The 27,115-nt window shown below is 37.9% G+C and overlaps 2 protein-coding genes across 3 annotated transcripts; both read right to left on the minus strand.

The window, feature by feature from the left end:
• Positions 1 to 1,075: 1,075 nt before the first annotated feature.
• LOC127442173 (uncharacterized) lies at positions 1,076 to 7,775 on the minus strand. The gene is made up of 4 exons (XM_051700015.1): positions 7,647 to 7,775; positions 4,465 to 4,560; positions 4,143 to 4,378; positions 1,076 to 3,851 (listed from the first exon to the last, which is right to left on the minus strand). The coding sequence occupies exons 1-4, from the start codon at positions 7,773 to 7,775 to the stop codon at positions 3,662 to 3,664; spliced, it is 651 nt and encodes a 216-aa protein (XP_051555975.1). The 3' UTR covers positions 1,076 to 3,661.
• Positions 7,776 to 8,452: 677 nt separating this feature from the next.
• Positions 8,453 to 19,581, minus strand: LOC127442880 (uncharacterized). Of its 2 annotated transcripts, XM_051701170.1 has the most exons (14): positions 19,348 to 19,581; positions 18,795 to 18,890; positions 17,821 to 17,961; positions 17,585 to 17,733; positions 17,286 to 17,422; positions 17,082 to 17,175; positions 16,842 to 16,941; positions 16,377 to 16,630; positions 16,077 to 16,260; positions 15,780 to 15,907; positions 15,575 to 15,704; positions 9,606 to 9,727; positions 8,888 to 9,018; positions 8,453 to 8,466 (listed from the first exon to the last, which is right to left on the minus strand). In XM_051701170.1, exons 2-13 carry the CDS (start codon positions 18,874 to 18,876, stop codon positions 8,998 to 9,000), a joined length of 1,542 nt encoding a protein of 513 aa, XP_051557130.1. In that variant the 5' UTR covers positions 18,877 to 18,890; positions 19,348 to 19,581; the 3' UTR covers positions 8,453 to 8,466; positions 8,888 to 8,997. The 2 variants fall into 2 exon arrangements, with proteins under 2 accessions (XP_051557130.1, XP_051557129.1); XM_051701169.1 differs by lacking the exons at positions 8,453 to 8,466; positions 8,888 to 9,018; positions 9,606 to 9,727 and having other exon boundaries at positions 12,844 to 15,704.
• Positions 19,582 to 27,115: the final 7,534 nt, after the last annotated feature.

The following is a 27,115-nucleotide window of genomic DNA, read 5'->3' on the forward strand; positions in this document are numbered from 1 at the left end:
TAGGCGTTTACACTTAAGTCTTTAAGAACACATGCCCCAAAAAACAGAGCATTTGAATCAGAGGCACAAAAACTGGATAGAAAATGACAAATTATTCCTAAATTATGACTACTTTTAATGAAAAAAATCACATTAACATTATAAGAGGACCTCAAGGAACATTATAAAATAAAATAAAAATCCAATTCATGACACCTTTAATTTAACATATTAAAATATAATAGAAAGAAGCAAGATTGTTGCCATCAAGCACTGTTATGTCTTACCAGTTGCACAAAAGCCCTGCAGCTGTGTCCATCTTTATGTCCATCTATTTTCTTAAAGCCACTTCCCATTTTGTGAAGATCAACAACATTTTGCCGCACATCATAACTTTATTCTTTGGTCTTACCCATTGTGCAAAATAGCAAAATAGCACCCTCAGCTGACAACTGTTATGAGCAACATGGCATAAAAATGGCATTAAGCCTCAATAATTTGCAACTACAATACTATGAGAATGTGCAAAATGATTGACAGGCAGAAAGCATCATTGTCCGCTGACAACAGACACTTGTTTGCTGTTTAAAGAGTCTACAGCTGTCACAGAGACACTTAATTCATCAATGTCTTTCAGGGAGTAGTAAAATATTTTGCATACCTTTCCATGAAAAAAAAAAAGGTTACAGCACCTTTAAATGCACAATTAATCAATTAAATAATGCAATTAAATAATCTGCAGGTGCTGCATGCTTCAAAATGAGTGTGTGAATCTGTCCGCTTGTAAGCTGAAAACATTGCATCATGATCATCATGCCCTCTGTGTTTTGTAGATGAAAGAGAGCAGAGTGCTCTAAAGTGTACAGACTATATATGTATTTAATTAAATCACAGCTTTTGCCATTTTAATAATCACACTGGTCCATGTAGCAAACTGCTTATCCGGAGGTGAGAAACTAACATCAAAAAGTTAACACACAGAAATGCCAAAATAAAAGCTTGATTTGGATGGATGTGTGAAATAGGACAAAAGGCAAAAAACATATATAATACTACTGTTTATATGTACTACTATAAAAAAGTATCCAATGTGATGTTAACATTTTTTAATTAATTCTATTTTCATTTGATTTACATTTATGCATTTGGCAGATGCTTTTATCCAAAATGACTTACAGTGCAATTATTACAGGGACAATACCCCCAGAGCAACCTGGAGTTAAGTGCCTTCCTCAAGGACACAATGGTGGTGGCTGTGGGGGTTGAACCGGCTGCTGACCAGTTCTGCGCTTTAGCCCCCTACGAAACCACAATCCAGTTTCAATTAATTAATTTGAACAGACATTTGAAAAGACACCATTTTGACAATAAAATGTAATTAAACTGTTGAAAACTGTTGATAAATCATGTGTTTTGGCTTAAATATTACAGAGGTTGGGCTCATAAAATGTCCTGAAAATTGTGCCTTAAAAAGAGTGGGAACCCTGTTCACAAAACTGCTGAGCAAGTAACATTAAGAAAATCTTAAGATAAGAGTAAAGGCGGAGTTGACCTGACTGCCATGGATAACATAGTTTAACCAAAAATTAAAATCCTCTCATGATTTACTTACATTTAAGCCATCCCAGATGTGTATGTCTTTCCTTCTTCCTTATTGATTTGTTTCTTACACCAACCTATTGGTTTGCTTCAGAAGACATTAATTGATCGACTGAAGTCGTGTGGATTACTCTTATGCTGCCTAAATATGTCATTTGGACCATCAAACAGCCAGCAGGCTGATGGCACCCATTTACATGCATTGTATGGACAAACTGAAAATCTGCCTATAAAAATCTTCACTTCAGTTCTGCTGAAGAAGGAAAGTCATAAAGTCTGGGATGCCATAAAGGTAAGTAAATCATGAGAGGATTTTCATTTTTGGGTGAACAAACCCTTTAAATCACCCAAAGTGATTGGTAGACAGGGAACTGCTATTTGGAGGCAAATTTATTATAGACAGACAGCGGGAAGTGTATATTATTATATTTATTTATTTATAAATCGGCTTTTAAAAGAGTACAAGCATAAAATAGCTTTGGATAATACAGAACCCACACCAAAGAAAAGACAAAGGGAGATTGTTGCTTCTTACGCAACTTATACGAAAACACATTATTAAAAGGGAAATTTGGAGGTGGCATCACCGTTAAAGTGAAAAAGGAAGCATGGGAACAAATACGTCTCCACATCAATGCAGCATTTCCTTTGATCTCGTGAAATTTAAAGGTGTGTGAACCGGTAGTACTCTCTTCAGTCTCAGTCAAGAGCGGAGATCGCAGACTTTAAGCAACAAACATCTACAACAAGAAATTGATTAATTTTGTCACTGTCCGATGAAAAACACTTATCTCCACTTTTGGCAATTTTGAGTTTTTGCCATAATTACCATGCGCAGAATGACCTCTTTCTACTTTTTGAACTGTGCATTGAAATGACCAATGAAAAGATGTTTAATCAGGCTATCTGTTTAACAAGTATCTCCATTGGCCTTGAGAAGTGTCCATCAAAGCCGTGTATATCCCGCCATTATGTTTTGAAGAGTGTCAACTAATTTACCTCAGCTGTCCGTCTGCTCATCTGTAACACCACCACTCAGGAATTGTGTGAAGCATATGCTGCCAAAGATATTCTGGAAAGACCAATAAACTATGAAAGTAGTCCAAAAGCATAGATTTGTGTAAATAACACTATTGTTTTTTAGTTTGAAGTGTAGTGAATACTATGCCTTCTTCGCACTGACTCTGTGATTACCCTATTAAACAAAGCCATTCATACACACACACAATGTCATGTGGCTTTAAAAAGTAGACTTCACCAGCCATATACGGTTGTAAGATTTCCATATACATGAAAGCGCGAGTAAAAGCTGATTCTGACTAATTCTGAATTTATGTGTTGGACCCGGAAAATGCGTCTCAAAACCGAACTGTCCACTCAACAACAGGACCCTAGTCATGAAACTAATTTTTATCTAAAATAGTAAGTGAAAGCTCAGATTATATCCAAAAATAAATTTTCTAGCAATCGATAACCTACCAACTGAGTTCTGGGAACATGAATATTTAGACTTGAGTCTGTAACTGAACATGCACCATTGGAACCAATAATAAGAAAACAGTGTATTTCCACGTTCGCTAACAAAAATGAATGTCCAGTTAAAATATCTAACAGTTCACTAACAGATGTGTAATGATAGAACTATTCATGGTGCTTAAGGTGATGATGAGGAGGAGGGAGTGGCCGGGCCTTGATGATGCACGCCTGGCGCTGAGTTGACTAATCAGCGGGAGAGAGATAAGGAGCGGCTGGGACACCAGTTCGAGAGAGATGCACGTGTTGTGTGTGTGCATCTTTGTTTTGTTTATGTTGGAAAGCAGTTTATGTTATGTTCAAGTTCCTTTGTGTCTTTGTGAGCCGAGGAGGGCGGGGCCGGGCTGGAATGACGCATGCCTGGTCCCCAATCAGCCTGATGCGGCCGGGGACGACAGTTCGAGAGAGAGAGAGAATTACAGGCAGCTGCCCTGCATGTGTTTATGTTTGTGTGTTTTTGGTTAAGCTGTTCATTAAACTATTATTAAAGTTGTCAAGCCGGTTCTCGCCTACTCCTTTCCCTGTAACCCCCTTACAGTGTCATTAAAGTTTATGTTGATTGTTCAGCTGGTTCCCACCTCCTCCTTGCCCATCCTGTGAATATGTTACTTTGGTGCCAAAACCCGGGAAGGAGGAGGGATGCGCTGTCGGAGAGCCCTCGCCGCTGTTGGAGGGTCGCGACGCCGAGGGGGTATGGTACGGTGGTACTGAAGCGGTTTGCCAGGAGGTGGAGGAGCCCGCTGCCGTTCGCCAGGAGATGGAGAATTGTGACAAACAACACAATCATCAAATAAAGACTCAAACACATACAAACTAAAAGCAGAAGATCTTTGTCTACTTAGTGACATCATAATGAGAACACAAACACTCAACATTCACTGACATAATTCAGTTATCATTTCCACTGATTAATCTTCTATTATCCAATTTGTCACACATTATAATGTTTATAATACTGGTAGATCAAGTGCACAGATCAAAGAGTCTGGTGCACTATGAGGATCTGTGGTCTTTTTCTGGAGCTCTGTTACCTGGAGGAAATGGATGTGATCATCTGTGTGTGTGACAGCTGCTCTAGCTCAGTGTCTCTCCTCCTCAGATCAGAAATCTCCTGCTCCAGTTGCTCCAAGAGTCCTTCAGTTTGACAAACTGCAGCCTTTTCCTGATCTCTGATCAGCTGTGTCACCTCAGATCGGCTTCTCTCAATGGAGCGTATCAGCTCAGTAAAGATCCTCTCACTGTCCTCCACTGCTTTCTGTGCCGAGCGCTGTTGCACACACATTATAATCAGCTCTTAGTGCTAGTGTGAGCTTCAGTGGGACTGAAAGTTGCCCAGTTCTTCTCAAAACTCACCTTATATGACTTCACAGCCTCTTTCAGCTCCTGAACTTCTTTATCTCTATTCTGGATTCTCTGCTTGAATTTTCTCTGTGTTTCCTTCAACTGTTTCTGTAGGACAACAAACAAAAAACATTAACTCTCAGAAATTTTCTTCAATGATTCAACTATTTGTCAGTGGGTCTGTACATTGTGAATATTCAGTGAAGCTGTGTACGAAGCACCGCTGACAAAGTAACTGCCAAACCAAGCAACTTCAAATTGGTTAACATGGCGAATTTGCCTATCAAAGTTCAGCAAACTTGAACTCAACGTGAAATCCGCGAGGGGAAATTCCTCCTCACCTGAAAGCCATGGGGTAAAATTCACAATTGCACTGATTCCCATTGAGATGACTGTATTTCGCCTGTGGAATTTCGCCTTCCGAAGGTAAATGTAACTATGCCTTTAGTCCAAAAGTGTGCACATTTGGTAAAATGTACGTATTCTCATAAGTTAACTTTATGTTTCTTAGATAGAAATGTAATTCATGTTAATTTTCCACCAAATTATTCAATCTGAAGTGCTGGTATGTGTTCCATTCACCCAGCTCAAACCATTCTCCTTTGACCTCTCTCATCAATAAGACGTTTCTGTCTGCAGAACTGCTGCTCACTGGATGTTTGTTGTTTTTGGCACCATTCCAAGTAAACTCCAGGGACTGATTTGCGTGAAAATCCCAGGAGATCAGCAGTTACAGAAATACTCAAACCAGCCCATCTGGCACCAACAATCATGCCATGCTCCAAATCACTGAGATCAAATTTTCCCCCCATTCTGATGGTTGATGTGAACATTAGCTGAAGCTCCTGACCCGTATCTGCATGATTTTATGCACTGCAGTGCTTCCACACGATTGGCTGATTAGATAATCGCATGAATAAGTGTACAGGTGTACCTAATAAAGTGCTCAGTGAGGTCTTCAACAATGTTTAGGTAGGTTTAGGCAGGCGGTATCGCAGCATCAGGACCCGCACCAGCCGACTCCATGATAGCTTCTTCCCCCAAGCAATCAGACTTTTGAACTCTTGATCTCCCACGATCAAAATACATCAGCACTGCACTTTATTACTCTTATATCTCACACCGGACTGTCATAAATTATATTATTATTATATTATATTCTCTCTTAACAACTTACTATCAACCGTCAGCCTGAATGTCAATACAGATCAATACAACCTACTGTACATTCTATATATATATATATATATATACATATTTTTTATTTTTATTGAATAATGTGTATCTATATTGTGTGTATTGTATACTGAACAGTGTATGTTATTATTTGTATATTGTTGTGTGTAATTATGTGTATATTAGATTTTAAATTGTGTTGTGTTAATCTGATGTTTATTGTAAATTGGTATATGTCTCATCACTGTCACGACTGCTATATTGATCGGAACTGCACCCAAGAATTTCACACACTATTGCACTTGTGTATATGGCTGTGTGACAGTAAATGTGATTTGATTTGATGTGTCAAATTGATGTCCATATGAATGGCTGGACCCAGGGTTTCCCAGCAGAACATTGTCCAGAGCATCACATTCCCTCCACCGGTTTGCCGTCTTCCCACAGTGCATCCTGGTGCCATCACTTCCCCAGGTAAACGGCGCACACGTACACGGCTGTCCACGTGATGTAAAAGAAAATGGGACTCATCGGACCAGATGACCTTCTTCCACTGCTCCAAGGTCCAGTTCCGACACTCGAGTGCCCATTGTAGTTGCATTCAATGGTGAACAGGGGTCTGGCCAGTCTGCGGCTACGCAGCCCCATATGCAGCAGGGTGTGATGCACTGTGTGTTGTGATACATTCCTCCTGTAACAATCATTAAACTTTTCTGTGGCTTGTGCTACAGTAGACCTTCTGTCGGTTCAGACCAGACAGGATAGCCTTCGTTGCCCTTGCACATCGATGAGCCTTGGGTGCCCAACACTCTGTCGTCGGTTTGTGGTTTGTCCCTCCTCAGACCACCGTCGGTATTTACCACTGCTGACCGGGAGCACCTGTTTCAGAGATGCTCTGACCCAGTCGTTTGACCATAACAATTTGACCCTTGTCAAAGTCGCTTAGGTCTTTACTCCTGCCCATTTCTCCTGCATTCAACAAGTTGACTATGAGAACTGATGTTCGCTTACCATCTAATCTACCCAGACCTTGACATTTGACCTTGTTAGGAGATGATCTATGTTATTCACTTCGTGGTCGACCGATATGGGTTTTTTAATACCCGATGCCGATATCCAGAGAGCATGGTGGCCGATATACCACACAATTTAATATAGTAAATAACAAACATAAAATTGCTAAAAAAATAATTATTATTTATTTATTATTTAGCACTATATTTACTAAATTTCACACAAAACTAAAAAATAATATTGTATTTTAAATGGTAGATAGCAGTCTCTTCAGATTTCTGTTTAGTCATCACATTTCTGTAATTTATTTTCATAAACACCTCCCCAAAGCCACGCCCTCAGACCGCTTCCTTCCTGCTGCTGCAGCTGCCATTATGATTGCATGAGAGATGAAAGGAAAATTCTTGGTAAAGCAGAGAGAATGGAAGCACCAGATGAGCAAATGAAGATTCAAAAAACTTGAGAAAGTAAATAAGCAAGTGTCAAAGCTATAAGCACTTTTCTAATGGCTTGTTCTAAATCTGGATGTGTCCTGAAGAATGTAAAGACCCATACTTCAGATAAATGCACTAAACACTTACTTAAATGTGGAAGGACTCGGAGGACACATCTTGTTTTTATTCATCTGTTTTATAACTAGAACCTACAAGGAGAAAAAAGCAAATCAAGTAAAACAGTTTCAATGGACAGTCAAATTATTAACTGATTCAGAAATTCCTTTAAAGCATTTTATTAAATAATCAGGATGTTTGATGTATCATTATAGAGATCCTCATTACCAGTGCCAAATGTTAAAAATATGCTGAATGCCAAAAATAAAAAATAAAAAAATAACGTTATTTTACCGTTATCAGTATCAAGCACTCCTACTAACATAAGTATATTTAAAAAACTACCTCTTTAGCCTGATTTTACACTGTGCAGCAATGATACCAGCATTCTGTAAAACAACACATCTTGTGTTCGGATCATTTCCTGATTTAAATAAACACAACATTTCTCACCTGTCCCTGAAAGAGTCCAGCATCCTGAACAGTGCAATCCGGTTTGTTCAAAGGCTCAAACCTGTTGCTTATATATTGGCAACACAACTTGGTTTCTCTGTCGTCTGGAATACTGAATAATTGACGCATCTCCCGTTCAATGGTGTCTGTCAGCACAAAGGTGATTTAGATTATTTTCCTTTTTTTTTCTTTACATTCTTCAGAAACGTGAGGATAAACCTTAAAGGAGCCCTAAAACATTATCTTTCAAAATTCACATAAATATATTCAAGTTTTTATTTCTTTTTTTAATAACAATTTAAAAAAAAAAAAAAACAGAATCAGTTGAATCAAAGATAAAGCAATAAATTCACTAGCAGAAGGGAGCATTATTTCAAATGTGTCTTTCACATTCTATTGTATAAAATATAATAATAACCTGTATAGAAAAGACTACTAGAAAGGTACTATCTGATTCTGATGTAATAAAAAAAACAGCAAAAGATTGATAAAGTAAAAAAAATGTATATGCAAAAAACTTAACAAATATAGAGTATACTAACAATTCGAAAAGATTTGCTTTCCATGTTCTAAACTCTAACTATATAGTTAACTAGAAGTGTCAATCAGCCTGAGCATAAAATAACCCACATACAATAGAAGAAACCATAAAATTAACTCTTATTTTCTGCTAAATCTGAAAGATGAACACACCTATTGTGTCTTGTTTGCTGAACCTTCTGGTAACAATATTGTCCATATTGCTGTCTTCACATAGATTTAGTTTGGTGAGATAGACTTCCACCTTACAGTGTTTCACAAACATACCCTGTTCCACCACCTGAAGGAGGAAATGCAACAATTACTATCAATCAGTACAGAAACAGGGAAATCTAGAGTTACAATTTATGAGTTGTGTTGCAGAAAATATATTACACACCTGCACATACAGGTTACTTACAACATTTAACATTTTGCAGCAAATGACAATTTAACTATAAAACTAAATAACAATTTGTGTCAAAGCCAAACAAAACATCTCAGGTGTCACCACATTTTATCATTTTTGACATACGTCTTCTCAGAGAAAAACACTTCTAAAGAAATGGCACTTATCCACTAAGAGTAATAACAATAATACATATTTTTCAAGATAATCCTACCCACCACTTATCCTACTGCCTATATTTTGCATTATATTTTATTTCAATGCATTGGTCATCATCAATATGTAATGACTTTCTCTTCCACAACAGATTTACCTTTTGAGCAATTGGCTCCTGTCCCTCTGTCAAGCCATACCAGCTAACTAACTTACTCCAGCCATCTGTGGGCATCAGAATATAGTCCAGCTCATCTATAAGGTGCTCCTTTATGTCGAAAGCATCTCCATCTAAAACCAGGAAAACAAAGATATCACTGATGTATTGTGGAACAAACTATTCAAATCACTCAAAAGAGAAGCATTTGCTGAACAAACTAGATAGACAGACCGCTCTTAAACTTTGCCTCGGTGTCTGGGTAGAGTTAAACTTAAAATTTCAGTCACTTATTTTGTTGATACACTACAGAGTGAATCATTGATGCTATTAGGCTACATGAATGCATTGTGGAATTCATCTAGACAATGCATGAATCCCAATTTGCATACCTCTACTAAGTACGAGAAGTGCTGGAAATGGTGAAACTACACACATTTTATGTATGAAGTATAAAAGTGCTCAAGTATTGCATCTTGATAGCACATCTGAGAATCATAAACCAATCCTTTTCCTTAGTACAAGTGTTTAAGGGCAACATTCGCATATAAAATATGCATTGGAAACACGTTGGAAATAGTACACCTAAGCACCATTGACTTACTATTTTCAACACATTATGAAGGGGGCACAGTAAGCATATTCTTGCATATTGCATGGACAGAAAGTATGCAAACTGGGATTCAGCCCATTTTCCGTTCAGTTAAAGTGTAAGATGAACCTTGCAGAATGCCGGAGTTATCCACCAGTCCAGGGTAGACCTCACTGATAGTATATGCGTGCCAGCTGTCAAAACCAACATATTTCTTCCACTGCTTGAACCAACGACTGTCCACCAAGTACCTGTGGGAAAGATTAAATAACTCTCAGACATGCCAAACGTGGACAAAAAAACTACTAGACTTCATTGATGGTGATATATATATATATATATATATATATATATATTTCACATTGTCCGGAATAATCTACCGATTTAAACTAATCACCAAGGTAATGATATCTAGCTGGTTGACATAGATAAGGTTTTGTTGAAATTGTGAGAATGATTTGTCATGGAAGCATCAGATAGAATGGGTAAAAAAAATAAAAATAAAAAAAATAATGTTTTGCATCATATTTCCTGAAACTGCTTTAGTAGCTTTAGGGTTCCTCACAATGGCACAAACTCAGTTTTGTTTAATACAACAAAACTTTGGTAAAATACAGCATGTTATGATGAAATAACTCCTGACCAGAATCGCCTCAAGATTATCTGGACACAAATTTGGAAACGTTTTTCATAAAACGGTAGAAAAACTAGTCGGGCAGAATTCCATGTTTTTAGACCACAAAGACTCATTCCAATGAACTTTAGTCAGACACCACAATTAATTTTACATGAATGAAAATGAGGCTGTGAGTGATAGAAGCAAATCTGTTCAATGGGTTGTAATGTTGTGTACCTTGGTGTAGAAGTATATAAAACACAGAAAATGCATCTATCAGAACAAAAACAAGAAAACAAAGTGTTGGATTTGACCTTGCCGCAAATTCGCCACCGATTATTTTTACATTCAAATGAGCAATTCTAGATTTATTGGACTTAATGAATTGACCGCCTGTCCGCTACAACATGTTTTACACTAAACAATCCTTTTGGAATAAACTGTTTGTTGAGCTTACTAAGATAATCGCTGTTTTTTTAAGAGAAGACACGGACAATTTTGCGACAGGTCTGTTTCAGTTTACAGGTCTCCCCATTCATTTGTATAGTATCCACAAACGGTGACACTGTCGTAACACACTTGTTGACTGTTACACTCTACAGTGAAAACGCAGAGGCTTTTATCTCGGTATAGAAGATCTCTGCATATCTGATTTTGCAATTAACATAAAATATATATATATATATATACTTATAATCACCAACCTAAATTCAATAGTTTTATGTATTTCCATAGTTTTTAATTCGACTACGTTATTCGCGGTGCTTCATGGGATTGTAGTTTGTACCCTAGTGAAAGACGGTAAGTACACAGAAAAGATGGTCTTTTACCTTTGTCTTTTGTTCAATTTTCAAATAAATGTTTTGCTTCAAATCAAAGTTTGTATTGTTGTGATTCATCTCGGAGCTGGTTGGCATGGTTCATAGCTTACAATTTTTTTTATGAAGGATTCAGTTAAAATCCGATGGGAAATATAAATGGAAAACATACTTCCGGAACCCAGATGGCTGATAAGGAGGGTGGGCACAGTTGTGCTATAATGCCAAGACAGAAGCCTTCTACATAGGGGAGCCTAAACGCTTAACATAAAATAGCATAACGCAGCGGTCCCATAGACATCCTATGGGCGGTACACTGGCGAGGAGACAAGAGACTGTTTTTTTGAAAGGATGTCTATTGAGGAGATGCTTCAGTATGCTGAATGAACAGCTTTTGTGAGGAAACAGCTTATCGCTTAATGAATTGACCACATGTCTGCTAATCTTCAACATGTTTTACACTAAACAATCCTTTTGGAACGAACTATGTGTGGAGTTTACTACGATAAAATTACACTGACAATTTTGCAACACGTGTCAGATTATGGCTCTCCCCTATTCATTTGTATGGTATCCACAAACTGTGACTTACCATCGTAACACACTAGTTGACCGTTTCCCCAGAGCTCTTATATACAGAGATCACAACCTTCACGTTTTTAATATTGGGAGAGAGCGTAACAGTCAACTAGCATGTTACGACAGTATTTCACATGCAAGTTCATGACATTAAAGGAAATTACACTTGTAATTTTTACAAATTATTTGTCACCTCACATTTTTAAAAGGCTTAAATGTGATTAAAATGGTTGGAAATGGAATATAAAACATATATTTTCATATGTAGGTGTGTGTGTATGAATTTAGTGACTGTATGTGTATGCATGTTTGTAAACAAGATGCAGTCCCAGTGACAGACAAAAAAGTGTGTGAGTATGAGAAAAAGGCTAAATGTAAGTGGTGTTTACAAGTAGATGTACCAAAAATCTATTCATAATATCATGTGTAAAGCCATAACTGATGCCCGGGTCAAAATTGACCTGCAGACGCAAAAGATTTAACAATTTTTTTAAATTGGTTATATCTCTTAACCCTTGTGCGTCAATAAAAAAAAAGTTACTCAGAGGTCCTTAGAGGACAAAAATGTCTGCATCAAAAAGCTACCATAATAATATATTAATATTATTTTCCACTTTCAGTGAGTTAATTTTTTTAACCAACATCAGTCCTGATCATAACTACCAAATATTAATTTTTACTAAAAAAATCTGAAAGAAATATTATGCATATTTTGTCGTGACAAAGTCCCAAAGTTTGGTTCCCGTTCTAAAAACTGTGGAATTTAAAAATTAGATAGGAGGGTTAAAACACTTATAATAATTTTTGGTGACTCCATAACCTGTAAATCCACTTTTAATTTAGTTAATTACACTTTGACATCAACACCATACACAGTAAATTTTGCAGTGTTAAATTAACTCTTTAAGAGTTAAATTTAACACTGGGTCCGAGTGTATTTGGTCCCACTCAGAATTGGTGATCAATTTACTCTTGTCATAGTGTTAAATTTTCAGAGTAAAATTAACTCTATTTTGAGTAAAAGATTAACACTGCTCAACACTGAACAGTGTTAGCACAGTTTAACACTAAGGTGAAATTAACTCTGTTTGGTGTTACCACAGTTTAACACTAAGGGTAAATGAACTCTTATTAGTGTTAACATTTCACTAATGTAGAGTTTATTTACAACTTTAATATTGAAAAACTCTCTCACTCAGAATAAAATTCTTAAAACCCATTTGGTGTTGCAACAGGTTAATAAGTGTCAGTATTTCTCTTTGTGGTCTAAGTACAATAAAACAATTACTCTTCTACACTGTCAAATGAACTCTTGAAACACGTTTTCAAAACAAAGAAAACAACTTCAACAATGTCACATATAAAACATTTATTAAAACAAGAGTCAGGCTCAGGAAACACTCAAATACACAAAAATACATCACGTCTGCATTAAATGGCAATATGGCACTACATGCAGTGCAGAATCTGTTGTACCATATTTCATCTGAAGATCAAATGGTTTGAAATAACACAGCTCATTAACATTCACTACCTTAAAAACTCTGTCTGGATGCAGTTTGACTGTAAAAGCATAGTAATGGTCATCAAAACATACAGTTTCCATCAGTGATCCACACAACAGCACATTTTCATCTTTCACAGCAATAGTCTGGATCTTACAAAACACTGGCATGTCACATGCTACTTCTGTACAGATAATAAATTCAGGGCGATACTCTGTGCCATGGTGTTTGATCCACTTAACAGAATAGACAACGTCTGACATTACCACTCCTAGTTTGGCAGCAATTTCTTGGCCACCTTTAAGTTCACTGAGTTCTATCATCTTCCCTGGGCCAAGAGACGATCTGTACTGGCTAAAAGACTCCCAGTGCATTGCAGTACAAAATTGGTGCTTTCTGGCTAGTGTTTTGGTGATGTTTTTGAAACTTTTTAACTGCGTTTTAAAGAATTTGTGTTTAGCTTCATAACGCATACACCACATGTGCAGAATTGGTCCAATTTTTCTAATACACTGTGGGTAATGAATCATTATGTGATGCTTTGGCAAAAGACTTCTTTCAGGAAATAATTTTTTGAATAGCTGGTGATGTTCAATTATTATATGTTTAAGATAAATGGTCATGCCTTCTGTTAAGACTGGTGAAAATACGATGTTGACAATCTGCAAAAGTAAAATCAAAAGATGCCACTGTTTATCATCTCTTTGCACTAAATCACCAAATAATAGGGGCATGTTGCGCAACAAGCACCAAGATTGGATGGCATTTAAACCCAAATCATTGCTTCCATCAAACAATTTGACCCTTGGAGGACGGTTCCTCTGCTGATTATAACCATAGTCAAAAGCATGTACCCTACCAGCAAGATCATCAGTGCTCAGAAAATTATTTTGAATGTACTGCAGAACAAGTTTTACCTCTAGCTGAGCAACTCCTTCTAGAATGTCGTGCATTATATCCACAGCGAAATTGTTGGCTGTGTTGAAATACTTGAGTGAATTTAACAAACACGTCCGTTTGACACCATAAACATGTGGTAGTGTAGAATCAGCTTGTAAAGTTTCACAGTGCAGAGCATGCATCTCAGTTGTTCTTAGCACAACCTCAGGGTTATCTTCACAGAACACAGACTGAAAGTGATGTTTCTCAAGAAGGCAGAAACGACAGCAATATCGAGCCCCAAATGACTCAAGAAACCCAAACAAGCTGTGCAAGCCAAGATTATCCCCAGTGACTTGAATAACTGTACCCCTAATACAACTTCCAGACACTGGATTCTTAACCCCTTCAATCTCAAGCACTTTCAAATCATTTACTAGAGGCTCAAGTATAGAATTAAAACCATAGCTCCTAATATCCTGTGCATGAAAGAGGGCACATAAATGAATATTCACCAATGAGGAGTTGAAAACTGGGGGGAAATTCCTTAATGTAAAATAGATTGCACCTAATTTGTGTATACCTTTTTTGGAACCCAAAGGATTAGCGGTCTCAAAATCATCATAAAATAACTGAATTTGTAAGGCATCATTTTCTGTATAAAATAAGGGATTACTTTTAAAATATGCTGCATCACTTAGATCAACATAAATGCCTTCCTTTGGAACATGCCGGGGTTTAAACAAATCAATAAGTAGCGGATTTTGTAAAATTGCCTTTAGTGTTTCTAAAATGGGAATATAAGCAAATTTATCAGTTACAACAACTTGATCAAACGAACCTGTGGTTTTATTTCTCCTGCTGTCAAATCTGGTGCCAAGCACTATTTCGGTTGGTTCAACAATTCCCCATTTTTCCGTAAATAGTCTCTTTCGTTTGGCTTCAGAATTTAACATAGTAAATGGATTTTCCAAGTTTTGAAATGAATTTTCTATCTTTCTTTTAGTAGTTGTGTCCTGTGGAGACAGACAGAGCAAAGCTGCATCCTGGGCCTGACTATGAATCTCAAAAACCATTTCTTCCATAGATGAAACAAAACCATTTATAGCAGACTGACTTAAACCAGCAACTTTAAGTTGTGCAACAGCAGATGCACACATATCGAAAGTGCTCTTATTTGACTTTAACAATTCAGATATTGTGGCCATCTCTCCGGCACTTCCCATCTGATCAAGTATTTCAGCATTATTTTGTCCATCTGCCTTGGCGGTCTCATGGCCATCAATGGTGTCAAAATTCTGCTCACTCTCAGCATGTTTTGTGTGCAGATGTTTCCGAAAACCTGAAAAAGTACCAAACACAGAACCACAACCAGCCTCTATGCACTTAAGGTGAAGATTCTTTCCAGGAACAAAACCATGAACTAATCTGAAGTGCCTAAGAAGCATTTTTGAACCATTTAACTCTGCCTGACAAACAAAACACTTCATGAGGACAGAAAATCTTAAGGGACCTAGCAAAGCAACCTTGCTCTGACCTCAGCAACACGAGGGCTCTCTTTCACTTTGCCAACATCTATGTTGTATACAGTAGTCTGAATGAAAGTGTACATGTTGTGTAGCATAGTATTGTAAGATGTGCCAAAAACAAAGTGTGCCTTAAACAGTTCGTCAAAGGCACCAAGAGAAGAGGTTGACTTGCATGGAATGGCATGCTGATCAAGAACGATGAAGTACTGGTGAACTGAATTCTTCTGAGGTCCCACTGCCAGGAGATAGGGCTGAGCACTAGCAGTGATGTCTCGAAGATGCTCCTCAATGTTTGTTCCACTCTGAGAAGACAAAGCAAAGACCATCACTGATATGTTAAACAACAGAAAACTACAACGAAAAAAACAAAAACAAACCTTCTTAAAGACAACAAGATGTTTCTCTGCTTGAGACGCAGACACCTTTCCTGGTCTCTTTCGGCCTTGGGCAGAAGGTGGGATCAGATGCAACAGCAGTAGTATAGAAGAGAGGTCAGAGTCCCAAGCTGTTTAGACAGTATGTGTTAGGAAATCTTCAATAATGAAAACTGAAACTAAAGAATAAATAATACGAAAAAAATGATTGGGAACTAAATATTTAAACCTTATGCACCTTAAAATATTACACAAACATTACTAAAAATAGTAATATAAAATTAATCTGAAACATCTTACCAAAATTAACACCTTCTTCTGGGTGATCAGGAAATTGAGCTGCTAGCAGGAGTTCTTCTAAATCACTGGTGGTTGGAAGCTTTTTGGACTGCTCAATCACTTTTTTCTTGAATGCAGTCGTCCATTTCTCCAGTAGCTTGCCTGACACTCCTTCTCCAAACATCAGAACAAAGTCTTGCTCAATCTAAGAAGAGGAATCATTATTAAATATAAACCCCTGCAAGCATTGAACAAACTTATTTTTAGACAACAGCAATGCATTTTTTTACATCCTTAAGAATATGATCATAAACACTTTACCAAGCCTTTAACGTCTTTGAAACGTGGAAAGACTGTCAATATATCGCTTGACTGCATAGGGTCAAGAACCATGTTGTGGCGATAGTCAAATGTCAATTTCATCTTCTTCTTGACTGTGTCCTCATCAGCAGAATGTTTCATGAATGCAATTGATTCCTTGCATTCATCCTCACTCAAGACAATCTCTGGAGTAAACTCTGACTCCCGTCTTACAGTTGGTCCACCAGACATCCCCTCTGAAGATGCTCCTTGTCCTGATGAATAAAGCATCATATGAGCTTAAAATCTGCTTAGAGAATGCCATGCAGTTAATACTGAAAAAAAAGGAGGCTCATCTTTTTACAAATAAAAATGCCACATTTAAGGCAACTCTGTAGCAACAAAACTGCTCTGAAATAAGGCACAATGAGCTATGAAAAAAAAAATTCAACAAATGAGAGGCAATTTCTGAATTTCATTCTGTACCTTCAAATGATGCTCGTCGTTCTTTAGCCAAGCCTCTCTGTATAGTTTTGATTCTCCATGCCAAGTACCCAGTGCCACTCTCACAATCATAGTAATGCTCCTTAGAAAGATAAAAATCCACAAAGAGTAAAAAAGTCTTACAATTCAAGAGCAAAATCCACCACCTATATTATGGGTGTGTGATCAGAATTTAAGACAGGTCAACAGAGAAATAATATTCAAAAACAGTGTGATACTTACATAGCCATTTTTGGAGAAGGGGTCACTGAGGTAAGGGAACAAAGCCACAATTCCTCTGGCGTATTTTTCTTTAACCTGCCGTGGTGGTGATGTACTGTATAATAAAAAATAAAAAACACATATCTTTAGTCCCGGTTCAAAAAAACAAAAGATGCTAGAACTACAGTGAGAGATCATATATACACCAGTTGATATGCAGATTACCCGTTCTTTTCTGTCATGTCAGCTGCCAGGATGTTCACCATTTTCCTTCTCGTTTCATCCCCCAAAGTCTTAGTTCGGTTGTATTCATTTATTACACGCTCCCCACCAGGTTTCTGGACAAGAATGGATTCCACCAACTTCATAAAAATTAAAAAAAAAATTAAAAAATAATAACATAAAAACAAAACAAAGCATAAATATGGCATTTTAAGAACAAAGTATTACCTTAATTTAAAAAAATTTTTTTTAAGATGGATGAATTTAAAGTCTTTCCCCCAAAAAAAATATTTGATGCTCACCTTTTTAGCTTCATAATCTAGCCTCATTCTTTTACTTGAAGAGCTTTCTTCAATAATCACTGTGTCCTGTGAGTCAGTGGAGTCAATAGATGAAGACAGGGACTGATTTAACTGCACAGGAGAGGCTTGTGGAGAGGCAGATTCCAAGTCTAATTCCATAAAGGGAAAAAATCTTCACAATCCTAAAAAATTAAGCACTAAGAAAATTTCTAGCAAGTAATGTAATAAATACAAACCTGCACCATGTTTTATGGTTAGAACTCCAACTGAGGGATCTTTAACTACATCCTCAAAAACATCATCATCCACCTCCGTCCCTGATTCATCAACAACCATCACATTCTCGGGTACAGTTAGGACACCAAACTTTAAAAAAGCTGGAAAAAGGTATGCAAATTAATGAGAAAAGGCATTACATATTAAAATGTTGATCAGTAACTTACTGCATTTGCTCTGATGTTCAGAGTTACCAGCATGTGATGGGGAATTTAGAAACATTTAGAAACTTTAGGGGCAAAACTAACTATTAATTTTAGGTAAAAGTTTTAGTAATTAGTCTTTCCTTGCTGTGATGGGGCATCCAAGACAGAGACAAGCACGACTCTTATTTTGAAATGTCTATGCTTTATTACTGCAGGCTGCTAAATCAAATGTAGAGGGAGATAAAATATGCATTCTTACAACACTGTGACGTAAACATTGTCATAACTGATCAGCATTAGTTCATAAGCAATCGATTTATTGATTGAGAACTAATTCAGAGCATGCTGCGGCAGCATGTCGAACGCACAACAGCGCCGCGTTCAGGCTTTTAAACGTTAAGCGCTCACATATAAGTAATGATATCAAATAGCCTTTAGTTTATTAATCACATTAGGCAGTATCGCGATTTATGGTTTATCTTTCCATTCCCAAAATATAAGACGCCTTAAAATCACTATTAAGACGCGTGTTATGCCATTTAATGATCTTACATTTAAGAAAATTGATCGCAGGGATTTTTTATTCATACCGATGCTCCAAAATAAATTTTACAGTTCCAACACATCTATTTTCTGTCACAAATGCAAGTGAAACGCTCACACTGTCGAGCCCTGAATATATATTATTCTCAAATAAAATGACCAAACAACAAACAAGTAATGGAAATATGATTTTTAAACCCAAAATAATATAATAAAAGTTAAAAAGTATAGTATGTTTTTCTTACCAGCAGACAAAAACTCCTTCAGGCTCAGCTCCGTTATTTTAACAAATTTTTGAGCATCCCCAAGTTTCACCTTAACCAGCATGTCCTGTAATAGGCCTAGGTGACGGAGTTTTACACACATGACAGTAGAAACAGGTTAGGTACCGAAATTGTTGAAACAGTTTGCATAGTCATCACTTTTAACTAAGACTTTGAACATTGCCATTTCTACTGTTTAATGCAAAAACTTAGCCGCTATAACTGTTAATGCTCCATTGTGACGTTGGATTATTCGACGTTTATAAATAAAAATATACAAATTAACAGGATATAACAAAGCTAACTACAACAGAAATACAAATTAAACACAATCATTGACATCATTTAAGATTTATTACCACACTGTGAAGAAAAAAATTCTCCACCATACTGAGAAGTTGCCAATTCTATTCGGAGTTTGACCCCACCAAATTACACAAAGTTCATCAAACTACACCCTATGCCGTAATATTAGCACATTTATTCACATAAAATTGAAAAATGATGTTTTAATACGTTATTTAAAAGAGCTTACCTTTTGGTGCGCGGAGAAAGAAAATGGCGGTGGAAACGACGATGAGAAACGTCTGTTCAGATCCTTGACGTTAGCGTGAGGGGCGGAGCTTAACAGAGTAAAGTTAACGAGGCAGAATTTAACTCTGATAATTTTCACCAACACTAGAGGGGATCTTTCACTATTTGTTGTTAAGTTAACTCCTTAAGAGTAAATGTAGAATAACACTGCTTATTTAACACTGCCAATTTTACTGTGTAGATATAGAAAACGCTACTGTATAGCTTACATGGGAGATGCATCTGTATTTATATATATATATATATATATATATATATATATGAGAGAGAGAGAGAGAGAGAGAGAGAGAGAGAGAGAGAGAGAGAGAGAGAGAGAGAGAGAGAGGATGTAATGCCCCATCCACCCCAGAGGATCAGAGCCCACACTTCAGCTGGCGCTGCGTGTTCAGCTCCTCCAGCTTCCATGGGCTCCTCAACTTCCAGGATGGGCAGAAGCACCACAATCCCCATGCATTATATCCTATGCTCTAGTCCTGTATACTTTAAAAAGGTTGAAACAGCCCTATATGTCTGAGAATCTCTCAAACCCTTTCCCAAGAGGTCCGTGACATTTACTGGTCTATCCTTTATATTATTAAAAAGACTACTACGTTGATCATTATATTTGTTACATTTAAAAAATACATGCTCTACTGTTTCTAAAACATCACATTCATCACACATACCATTTCCATGCTTCCCCATTATTGCAAGTGTTGAATTTAATCCTGTGTGTCCCAATCTTTATCTTCCTTTCTATACCTTCCATAAAATTGTTCTTATCCTACTAATTTTGCAATATTATAATACCATCTCCCTGTGCTGCTATTTTCCCACTTTTGTTGCCATAAATGTACTAGTTTCTTTTGAATCACTGATTTTACCTCACTTCCCCAGGGGTACTTTAATATCCACCAAGTTTTTCTTTAATGCTTTTTTTGCTAACTCATCAGCCGTTTCATTCCCTGCTATCCCAATGTGTGCCGGTATCCAACAAAAGTACACTGTTATATCTGCTTTCAATCTGTACAGTAATGTATAGATTTCCATCAGTAGATCTTCTCTGTCAGTTCTTGTAGACATTATACTTTTAAGAGCTGACGACGAATCCGAACAAATTGCAGTCCTAATTGGCTTAGTCTGTTCAATCCATTGTAGCCCTACTATTACAGCAATTAAATCTGTGGAATATACAGACAATTTATCAGTTATTCTTAGACTTATTTGTGTCTTAAATCTCGGAATATATACTCCTATACCAACTTTTTGATTAAATGGATCTTTTGATCCATCTGTAAACATCTGCATAAAAGAGTCAAATTTTTCTCTCATAAAAACATTGATTTCATTACTACTACTATACCCTTCTTCTGCTTTTTCCCAGACCTCTAATAATCTCATTTCAACAATAGGTTCAGGAAAGTTCCATACTGGCACACCATGTAATGGCATATTAGGGCAGATGACTTCTTTCTCCAGACCACAATCCTTGACCCACTGTTCATACTTCCATCCAAAGATATTTCCGCCATTATTTTTGTATTCCCAGCAATCTTTTAAAACTGTGCGATGATTGTTGTCACTTCCTTTCAAGTTAACCCAATACATCATAGCTAGTTTTCCCCTTTTTAAGTCTAATGGCATCTCCCCCATTTCAACCCTGATGGCATCTAAAAGGGTTGATCTTATTGCTCCACAACAGATTCTAAGTGCTCTAGACTGTTGTAGAGCCGAGGAGGGCGGGGCCGGGTTGGAATGAGACATACCCGGTCCCCAATCAGCCTGATGGGGCGCGCGAGGGATAAAGGCGGCCGGGGACGACAGTTCGAGAGAGAGAGAGAATTACAGACAGCTGTGTTTTTGGTTGTGTGTTTTTGGTTGGGTTTTTGTTTAATAAATTGTTATTTAAGTTGTCAAGCCGGTTCTCGCCTCCTCCTTTCCTCTAAACCCCCTTACACTGGTGCCGAAACCCGGGAAGGAGGAGGGATTCCCGTCGCAGAGTCCTCGACACTGCCGTCCACCCAGGGGAGCGCCGCTGCCGTCCGACGGGGGACGGAGTAGCCCGACTACCCGCCTGGAGCGAGGGAGCCGCTGCCGGGGGCGGAGGAGTGCCCTGCCGTCCCCAGGGAACGCGGAGGGGTCGAGAGAAGACCGCCGTCCGCGGGGGGAGGAGGGAAGTGACTCCCCGACCGCCTGGAGTGGTAGGGCCGCTGCCAGGGGCGGAGGAGAGTCCCCACGGGACGCCGGGAACGCGGAGGGGCGTTCTGTCCGCTGGGGGTCGGAGGTCTGACTCCGGTCCGCCCGGGGAGGAGCGGCTGCAGTCTGCCTGAGAGGGTGGAGTAGTGATCGAGGACCACGCGACGGCGCATCAGAGAACCGTTGAGGTTTTTTTTCTCTCTCTCCTCTCTCTCTCTCTGCCGCTCCGTGTTGGCCTTTCCCTCGCCATTTTGTGTTGTTTTTTCTCCTCCCAGGTCGAGGAAGGCGGGGAGGACCCGCCGGCAGTCGGGGCATAAGGCACGCCCCCCCACCCGGAGAGGAAGGGTGGGGGGGATGTACGTCATGCCGGGGGCTCCCCGGCCTGAGGCAACGCCGGGAGGAGTGTAGAGCCGAGGAGGGCGGGGCCGGGTTGGAATGAGACACACCCGGTCCCCAATCAGCCTGATGGGGCGCGCGAGGGATAAAGGCGGCCGGGGACGACAGTTCGAGAGAGAGAGAGAATTACAGACAGCTGTGCTGTGTTTTTGGTTGTGTGTTTTTGGTTGGGTTTTTGTTTAATAAATTGTTATTTAAGTTGTCAAGCCGGTTCTCGCCTCCTCCTTTCCTCTAAACCCCCTTACAACTGTAAATTATCCAATTTCTTCAATTCTGATTTAGATCCAGCCCCATACACTGCACACCCATAGTCTATACTAGAACGTATTAAGGCTTGATAAACATGTAACAGTGAACTCTTGCTGGCTCCCCATTCATACTTGGCTATTGAATTTATTATCTTTATCTTGAGTTATTAATCTTTTTAAAATTCGAAATGCCACTGTGCATTCTTCTGACCACCATGGCACGCTTTTCTTTTTCTTTCCATTATCTTTTATTAAAGGAATAGACTGTTTTGCTGCAAAGATAATTCCTTCTACTCTTTTATTATATTTTTCCTCAACACTTCTTTCCAATTTCATATTATTGAATTTTTCTTCACACAACATATACAATTCCTTCCATTTTGCCTATTTAAATCCCCATCTTACACATTGATTAATAATTTGTTTTTGTGCTTTATTTTGAATTTCACATATTACTGGCCAATGATCACTGCCCATATTATCTTCATGCACTGTCCAAGTACATTTACCAGCTAATGCTGCTGACATTATTGTGAGATCTAAACATGATGTGCTACCTCTTGTTATATCCATTCTTGTTGGCTTCCCATCATTCAAACAAACCAGTGAATGTTCTTCTATAAATTCTTCTATTATTTCCCTGTTATTATCAGTGTTTTTACTACCCCATAAACCATTATGTGCATTAAAATCCCCACACATAATCATTTTGCCCCTGTGTCACCCATCACTTCTTTTAAAATAGTAATACTTATTTCTTTACATGGATTATAAAAATACTTCATTTATTCCCATTATTTCTATATGTATGTATTCTGTGTTACTATTTTTATATATTCTTTTATATGCTATGCTTTTTTAATAAATATTGCACACCCTCCACCTCTGTCATTTTCTCTGTGTTTCCTCTCTACTACATATCCATTGATCTTAAATGATCTCAAGGAGCTATTTAACCATGTCTCTTGGATACAAATAATGTCTGGTGCTTTCCCATTTCTGTGATATGTTTTTTAAATTCTTGCCCATTTGCTATTAAGCTCCTGGCATTCCAGTGTAATAGTAGGAAAGACATTATAGGATTATGTATTGTTACTCTGAGTCATGTCCAACGCAACAGTTCCTTCTTTCGCTTTTAAAATCTCATGAACTTCTTCAGCAGAAATTCCTGTTAACTTTAGGAAATTATTAGCACATCCTACAATTATCTTTAACTTGTCCGACTTCCTTTCTACTTTGGCTTTACCATTTATCACTGCACAAATACATGCCACAAAATAAATTTTGTTCATCACAAACAGAACATCTGATTCATTTCTTGCAGGATTTACATTATTCTGGATGGAAGATTCCACATTGATTTCTTGCACATTTATTCTCTTTGTTTCTGCTATGCCTTTTATCTTACGGGTAGCTTCTGCATATGTTATATTTTGCACTGTCTTTATTTTTTGTATTTCCCGAGCTTCTTGTTGTATGGGGCATCCTGCATCAGCAGCACTATGGCCTCTCCCACAAAATTTGATCTCTGTTCCTTCCTCACACTTGCCATACTCATGTTCTCCTCCGCATTTTGCACAGCGCATTTTCCTTTTACAGGTATTTGCAGTGTGTAAAACATCTCAAAGGAGGAGGTATAAACTCTCGTACCGAAAAGCTTATAAATCCTAGCTTCACTTTTGTCGGTAGGGTATTTCCTTCAAACTGAATCAACACGCTCATGCTGTCACACCTTTTATTGTCTTTCCACATCTGCAATCTTCTTGCAGAAATGACTGCACCACCATCCAAACTTCCTTTGATGTCATCCATACTTACGTTAAGAGGTACTCCTGAAATGACCCCTCTAGTTTTATCGCCTATTTCTGTGCACACTACCTTTCCTCCTGCTAGTGTTTTAATTTTAAGAATCTTCTGTTTCTGCTTCTCGTCCCTGCATTTGATCATTATTCTTCCGTTACTGAGACAGGATACAGCTTTCACTATTCCTATCTCTTTCTCAATTGCTTTTGATAGTTTAACAGGATGATTTATTGTTCTGATTGTTTAGCAAAAGTAACAATCACTTTGATTTCTCACCTCTTTACCGGCTTCATTTCTTATATTTCTCAATTTATTAATTGTTTGCTCACAATCAGATCCATCACCCATGCTTCTTTCCTTTTTCCTTTTAGTATATCTTACTTCCTGATAATCCATGTCTTGATTATTGTCGTCTTCCGAAATGTCTCCCTTCCGCCAACCTGCATCTCAACTCTGGCCATTATCCAGCTTACTCACCGTACCTTCGGTACATGCTGTCGAGTTTGAACCTTTTTGATGCCAGGGAGCCCCAAATATGAAGGTCCCTTGAGAGCTTTCTAAATTAAAAAGGCAAGACAGCTATTAATTCAGATAATGAGAGAAAAATAGTGCGATATTAAAAACCAAAATATGATGTTTGCAAAATTAAACAATTGGGTTTAATATTGTCATTGTAATAAAGCCAAAAGAAATTAGTAGTGTATTATAGGAAACTGTTTACTGTATTTACAGGACTATATTTGCAAACGACCCTGAAGGGAAAAATTTGTTTGTATTGCACATTTTTTTTTTACAATATTTATTGTTCCAACTCTATTTTAGAATGACATAAACAATTTCATGAAGAGAAACCTTTTTACAAGGCGTATGTGATGATATGAAAAAGAAAAAAATCTTTTTAATTTTTTTTTATCAACAACTCTGCTGTAGTTTAGGTATAAATTGCTGGGTTTCCACCTGTAAGGCCGATGCCAAGATGTCTGATAGCCCAACACACATCAATTCATGGAATAACAAAGAACTTTTGACTTCAGACAACATCTGAACTCTCTCACAAAAGCTGAAATCTACACCTGAATATCATCACGTGTGATAAATTGCAAATCACCTTTGCATTGTTTTACAAAGCTGAAATCTTCACCTGAATATCACCACAGTGTGATAAATTCATTTGGTACACAATGTTTTCTGTCTGGATATTTAAGGAAGGTTGGCAAGGAACTTGGGGAGTCTGTAGTCAGATATCCCATGCTTATCGCTGCGTGTCATTTTCTATTGACAGGTATGTTTCTTTGACTTGTCTTTTATTTTTAGGAATGTTTGTTTATTCTAATCATGTGTGAAATTGGCTTTGATTGATTTTGTAACTCACAAATTTAATTCCTACCTGGCAAACAAATTGTTACTTGGTCTAAATTCGTGTAAAAGTTTATGTGCTAAACAGAGGTGGATTTTCTAGAGTTTTGCAAAAGTCATAATGCACATTAAGTTAATGAAAACAGTTTATTCGCGTGACGATGACGTGTTTTGACTATTTTTGCACATAAAGCGAGAGCCAAATGAAAGCTCTGACATCGGCACACAAGTCTTTGAACACAGCCCGTGATATTCAGAAGTGTTTAACCCACAACTGGTCCTCACAATCAGCCAAAACAGTTTTGTGCACGGGCGCTACCAGGTATACGGAGGCTGGCGGCGTAACAGCCATTTCAGCCCTCATTATATGAGATATTACACTCATTCCGCGGCGCCTCCCGGCAAAATTTAATAAAACTATTTATGGGGGCCTGGGTAGCTCAGCGAGTAAAGACACTGACTACCACCCCTGGAGTTTTTGAGTTAGAATTCCAGGGTGTGCTGAATGACTCCAGCCTGAAGCAACCAAATTGGCCCGGTTGCTAGAGAGGGTAGAGTCACATGGGGTAACCTCCTCATGGTCGCTATAATGTGGTTTGCTCTCGGTGGGGGGCATGGATGCAGTGGTGGATGGCGTGAAGCCTCCACACGCATTTTGTCTCCACGGTAACGCGCTCAACAAGCCACGTGATAAGATGCGTGGATTGATGGTCTCAGACGTGGAGGCAACTGAGATTCGTCCTCCGCCACCGGATTGAGGCGAGTCACTACGCCACCACAAAGACATAGAGTGCATTGGGAATTGGGCATTCCAACTTGGGGGGAAATAAAAAAAAAAAAATACAATGATTTATACTTGCTCCTATTCCGAATATAACTCTCCCCTCATGACAAGGCGGGCTCCTTTAAAATAATGCACATGACTCAGTAAATGCAAACGTGCAACGACTCGATTTTTCTTAAGTCCATTTTTTTTAAATGCACTTAAAAAATGCTATCATACCACTCAGGAAAGAGATGCATTCTGTCTCCTAGAGATGAAAGTAGTTTGGTGCGAAAAGTGAAAATCAATCCCAGAACAACAGCAAAGGACCTTGTGAAGATGCTGGAGGAAACAGGTAGACAAGTATCTATATCCACAGTAAAACAAGTCCTATATCGACATAACCTGAAAGGCTGCTCAGCAAGGAAGAAGCCACTGCTCCAAAACCACCACAAAAACACTACAGTTTGCAAGTCTGTGGTAAACATTGCTTGAGGAAACGTGGACATTTTGTTCTACAACATAAATTACATACACTCATTCCTCAAACTTGAATTTTGAAGCCGCCGTGTGTTTAAAAAAAATAAACAAAAAAATATGTAATTCAATACAGCTTCAAAATTCACGTTTGAGGAATGACTGTGTGTAATTTATGTTGTAGAACAAAACGTCAGTGTATTGTTAAGTAATGTTTACCACAGACCTTATTTTTCTCATAAATTAAAAAACCCCATTGGAAAATCCAGAGGGAACCCATGGCGGATTCCGGGTTTTTGGACCACAAGCTAAACAGCTTTATTAGAGCAAAATTGTAGCTATACAAGAAAACTGTAACATTGTTAGTAAAAATTATGTTGATGGGTAAGTGAAGAGGCAATTATTTTCCTGTTATTTATTTATTTTACTGTTTGTGTAATTTAACCAGTTAAAAATTGTAACATGTTGTTCATGGTATATTACAAATGAGC

The sequence above is a fragment of the Myxocyprinus asiaticus genome, chromosome 6 (assembly GCF_019703515.2).
Source record: "Myxocyprinus asiaticus isolate MX2 ecotype Aquarium Trade chromosome 6, UBuf_Myxa_2, whole genome shotgun sequence".
NCBI lineage: Eukaryota > Metazoa > Chordata > Actinopteri > Cypriniformes > Catostomidae > Myxocyprinus > Myxocyprinus asiaticus.

What these genes read in the sequence shown, in the direction of transcription:
- LOC127442880 (XM_051701169.1), bottom strand. Translation starts at nt 18,876, where the DNA reads ATGCTGGTTAAGGTGAAACTTGGGGATGCTCAAAAATTTGTTAAAATA. An exon ending in AACCATAAAACATGGTGCAG is followed by an intron (nt 17,734 to 17,820) that starts GTTTGTATTTAT and finishes TTATGGAATTAG; the next exon opens with ACTTGGAATCTGCCTCTCCA. An exon ending in TCAAAGACGTTAAAGGCTTG is followed by an intron (nt 16,261 to 16,376) that starts GTAAAGTGTTTA and finishes TCCTCTTCTTAG; the next exon opens with ATTGAGCAAGACTTTGTTCT.
- LOC127442173 (XM_051700015.1), bottom strand. Translation starts at nt 7,775, where the DNA reads ATGCGTCAATTATTCAGTATTCCAGACGACAGAGAAACCAAGTTGTGT. An exon ending in AGGCTGTGAAGTCATATAAG is followed by an intron (nt 4,379 to 4,464) that starts GTGAGTTTTGAG and finishes TGTGTGCAACAG; the next exon opens with CGCTCGGCACAGAAAGCAGT. An exon ending in ATCACATCCATTTCCTCCAG is followed by an intron (nt 3,852 to 4,142) that starts GTAACAGAGCTC and finishes GGCGAACGGCAG; the next exon opens with CGGGCTCCTCCACCTCCTGG.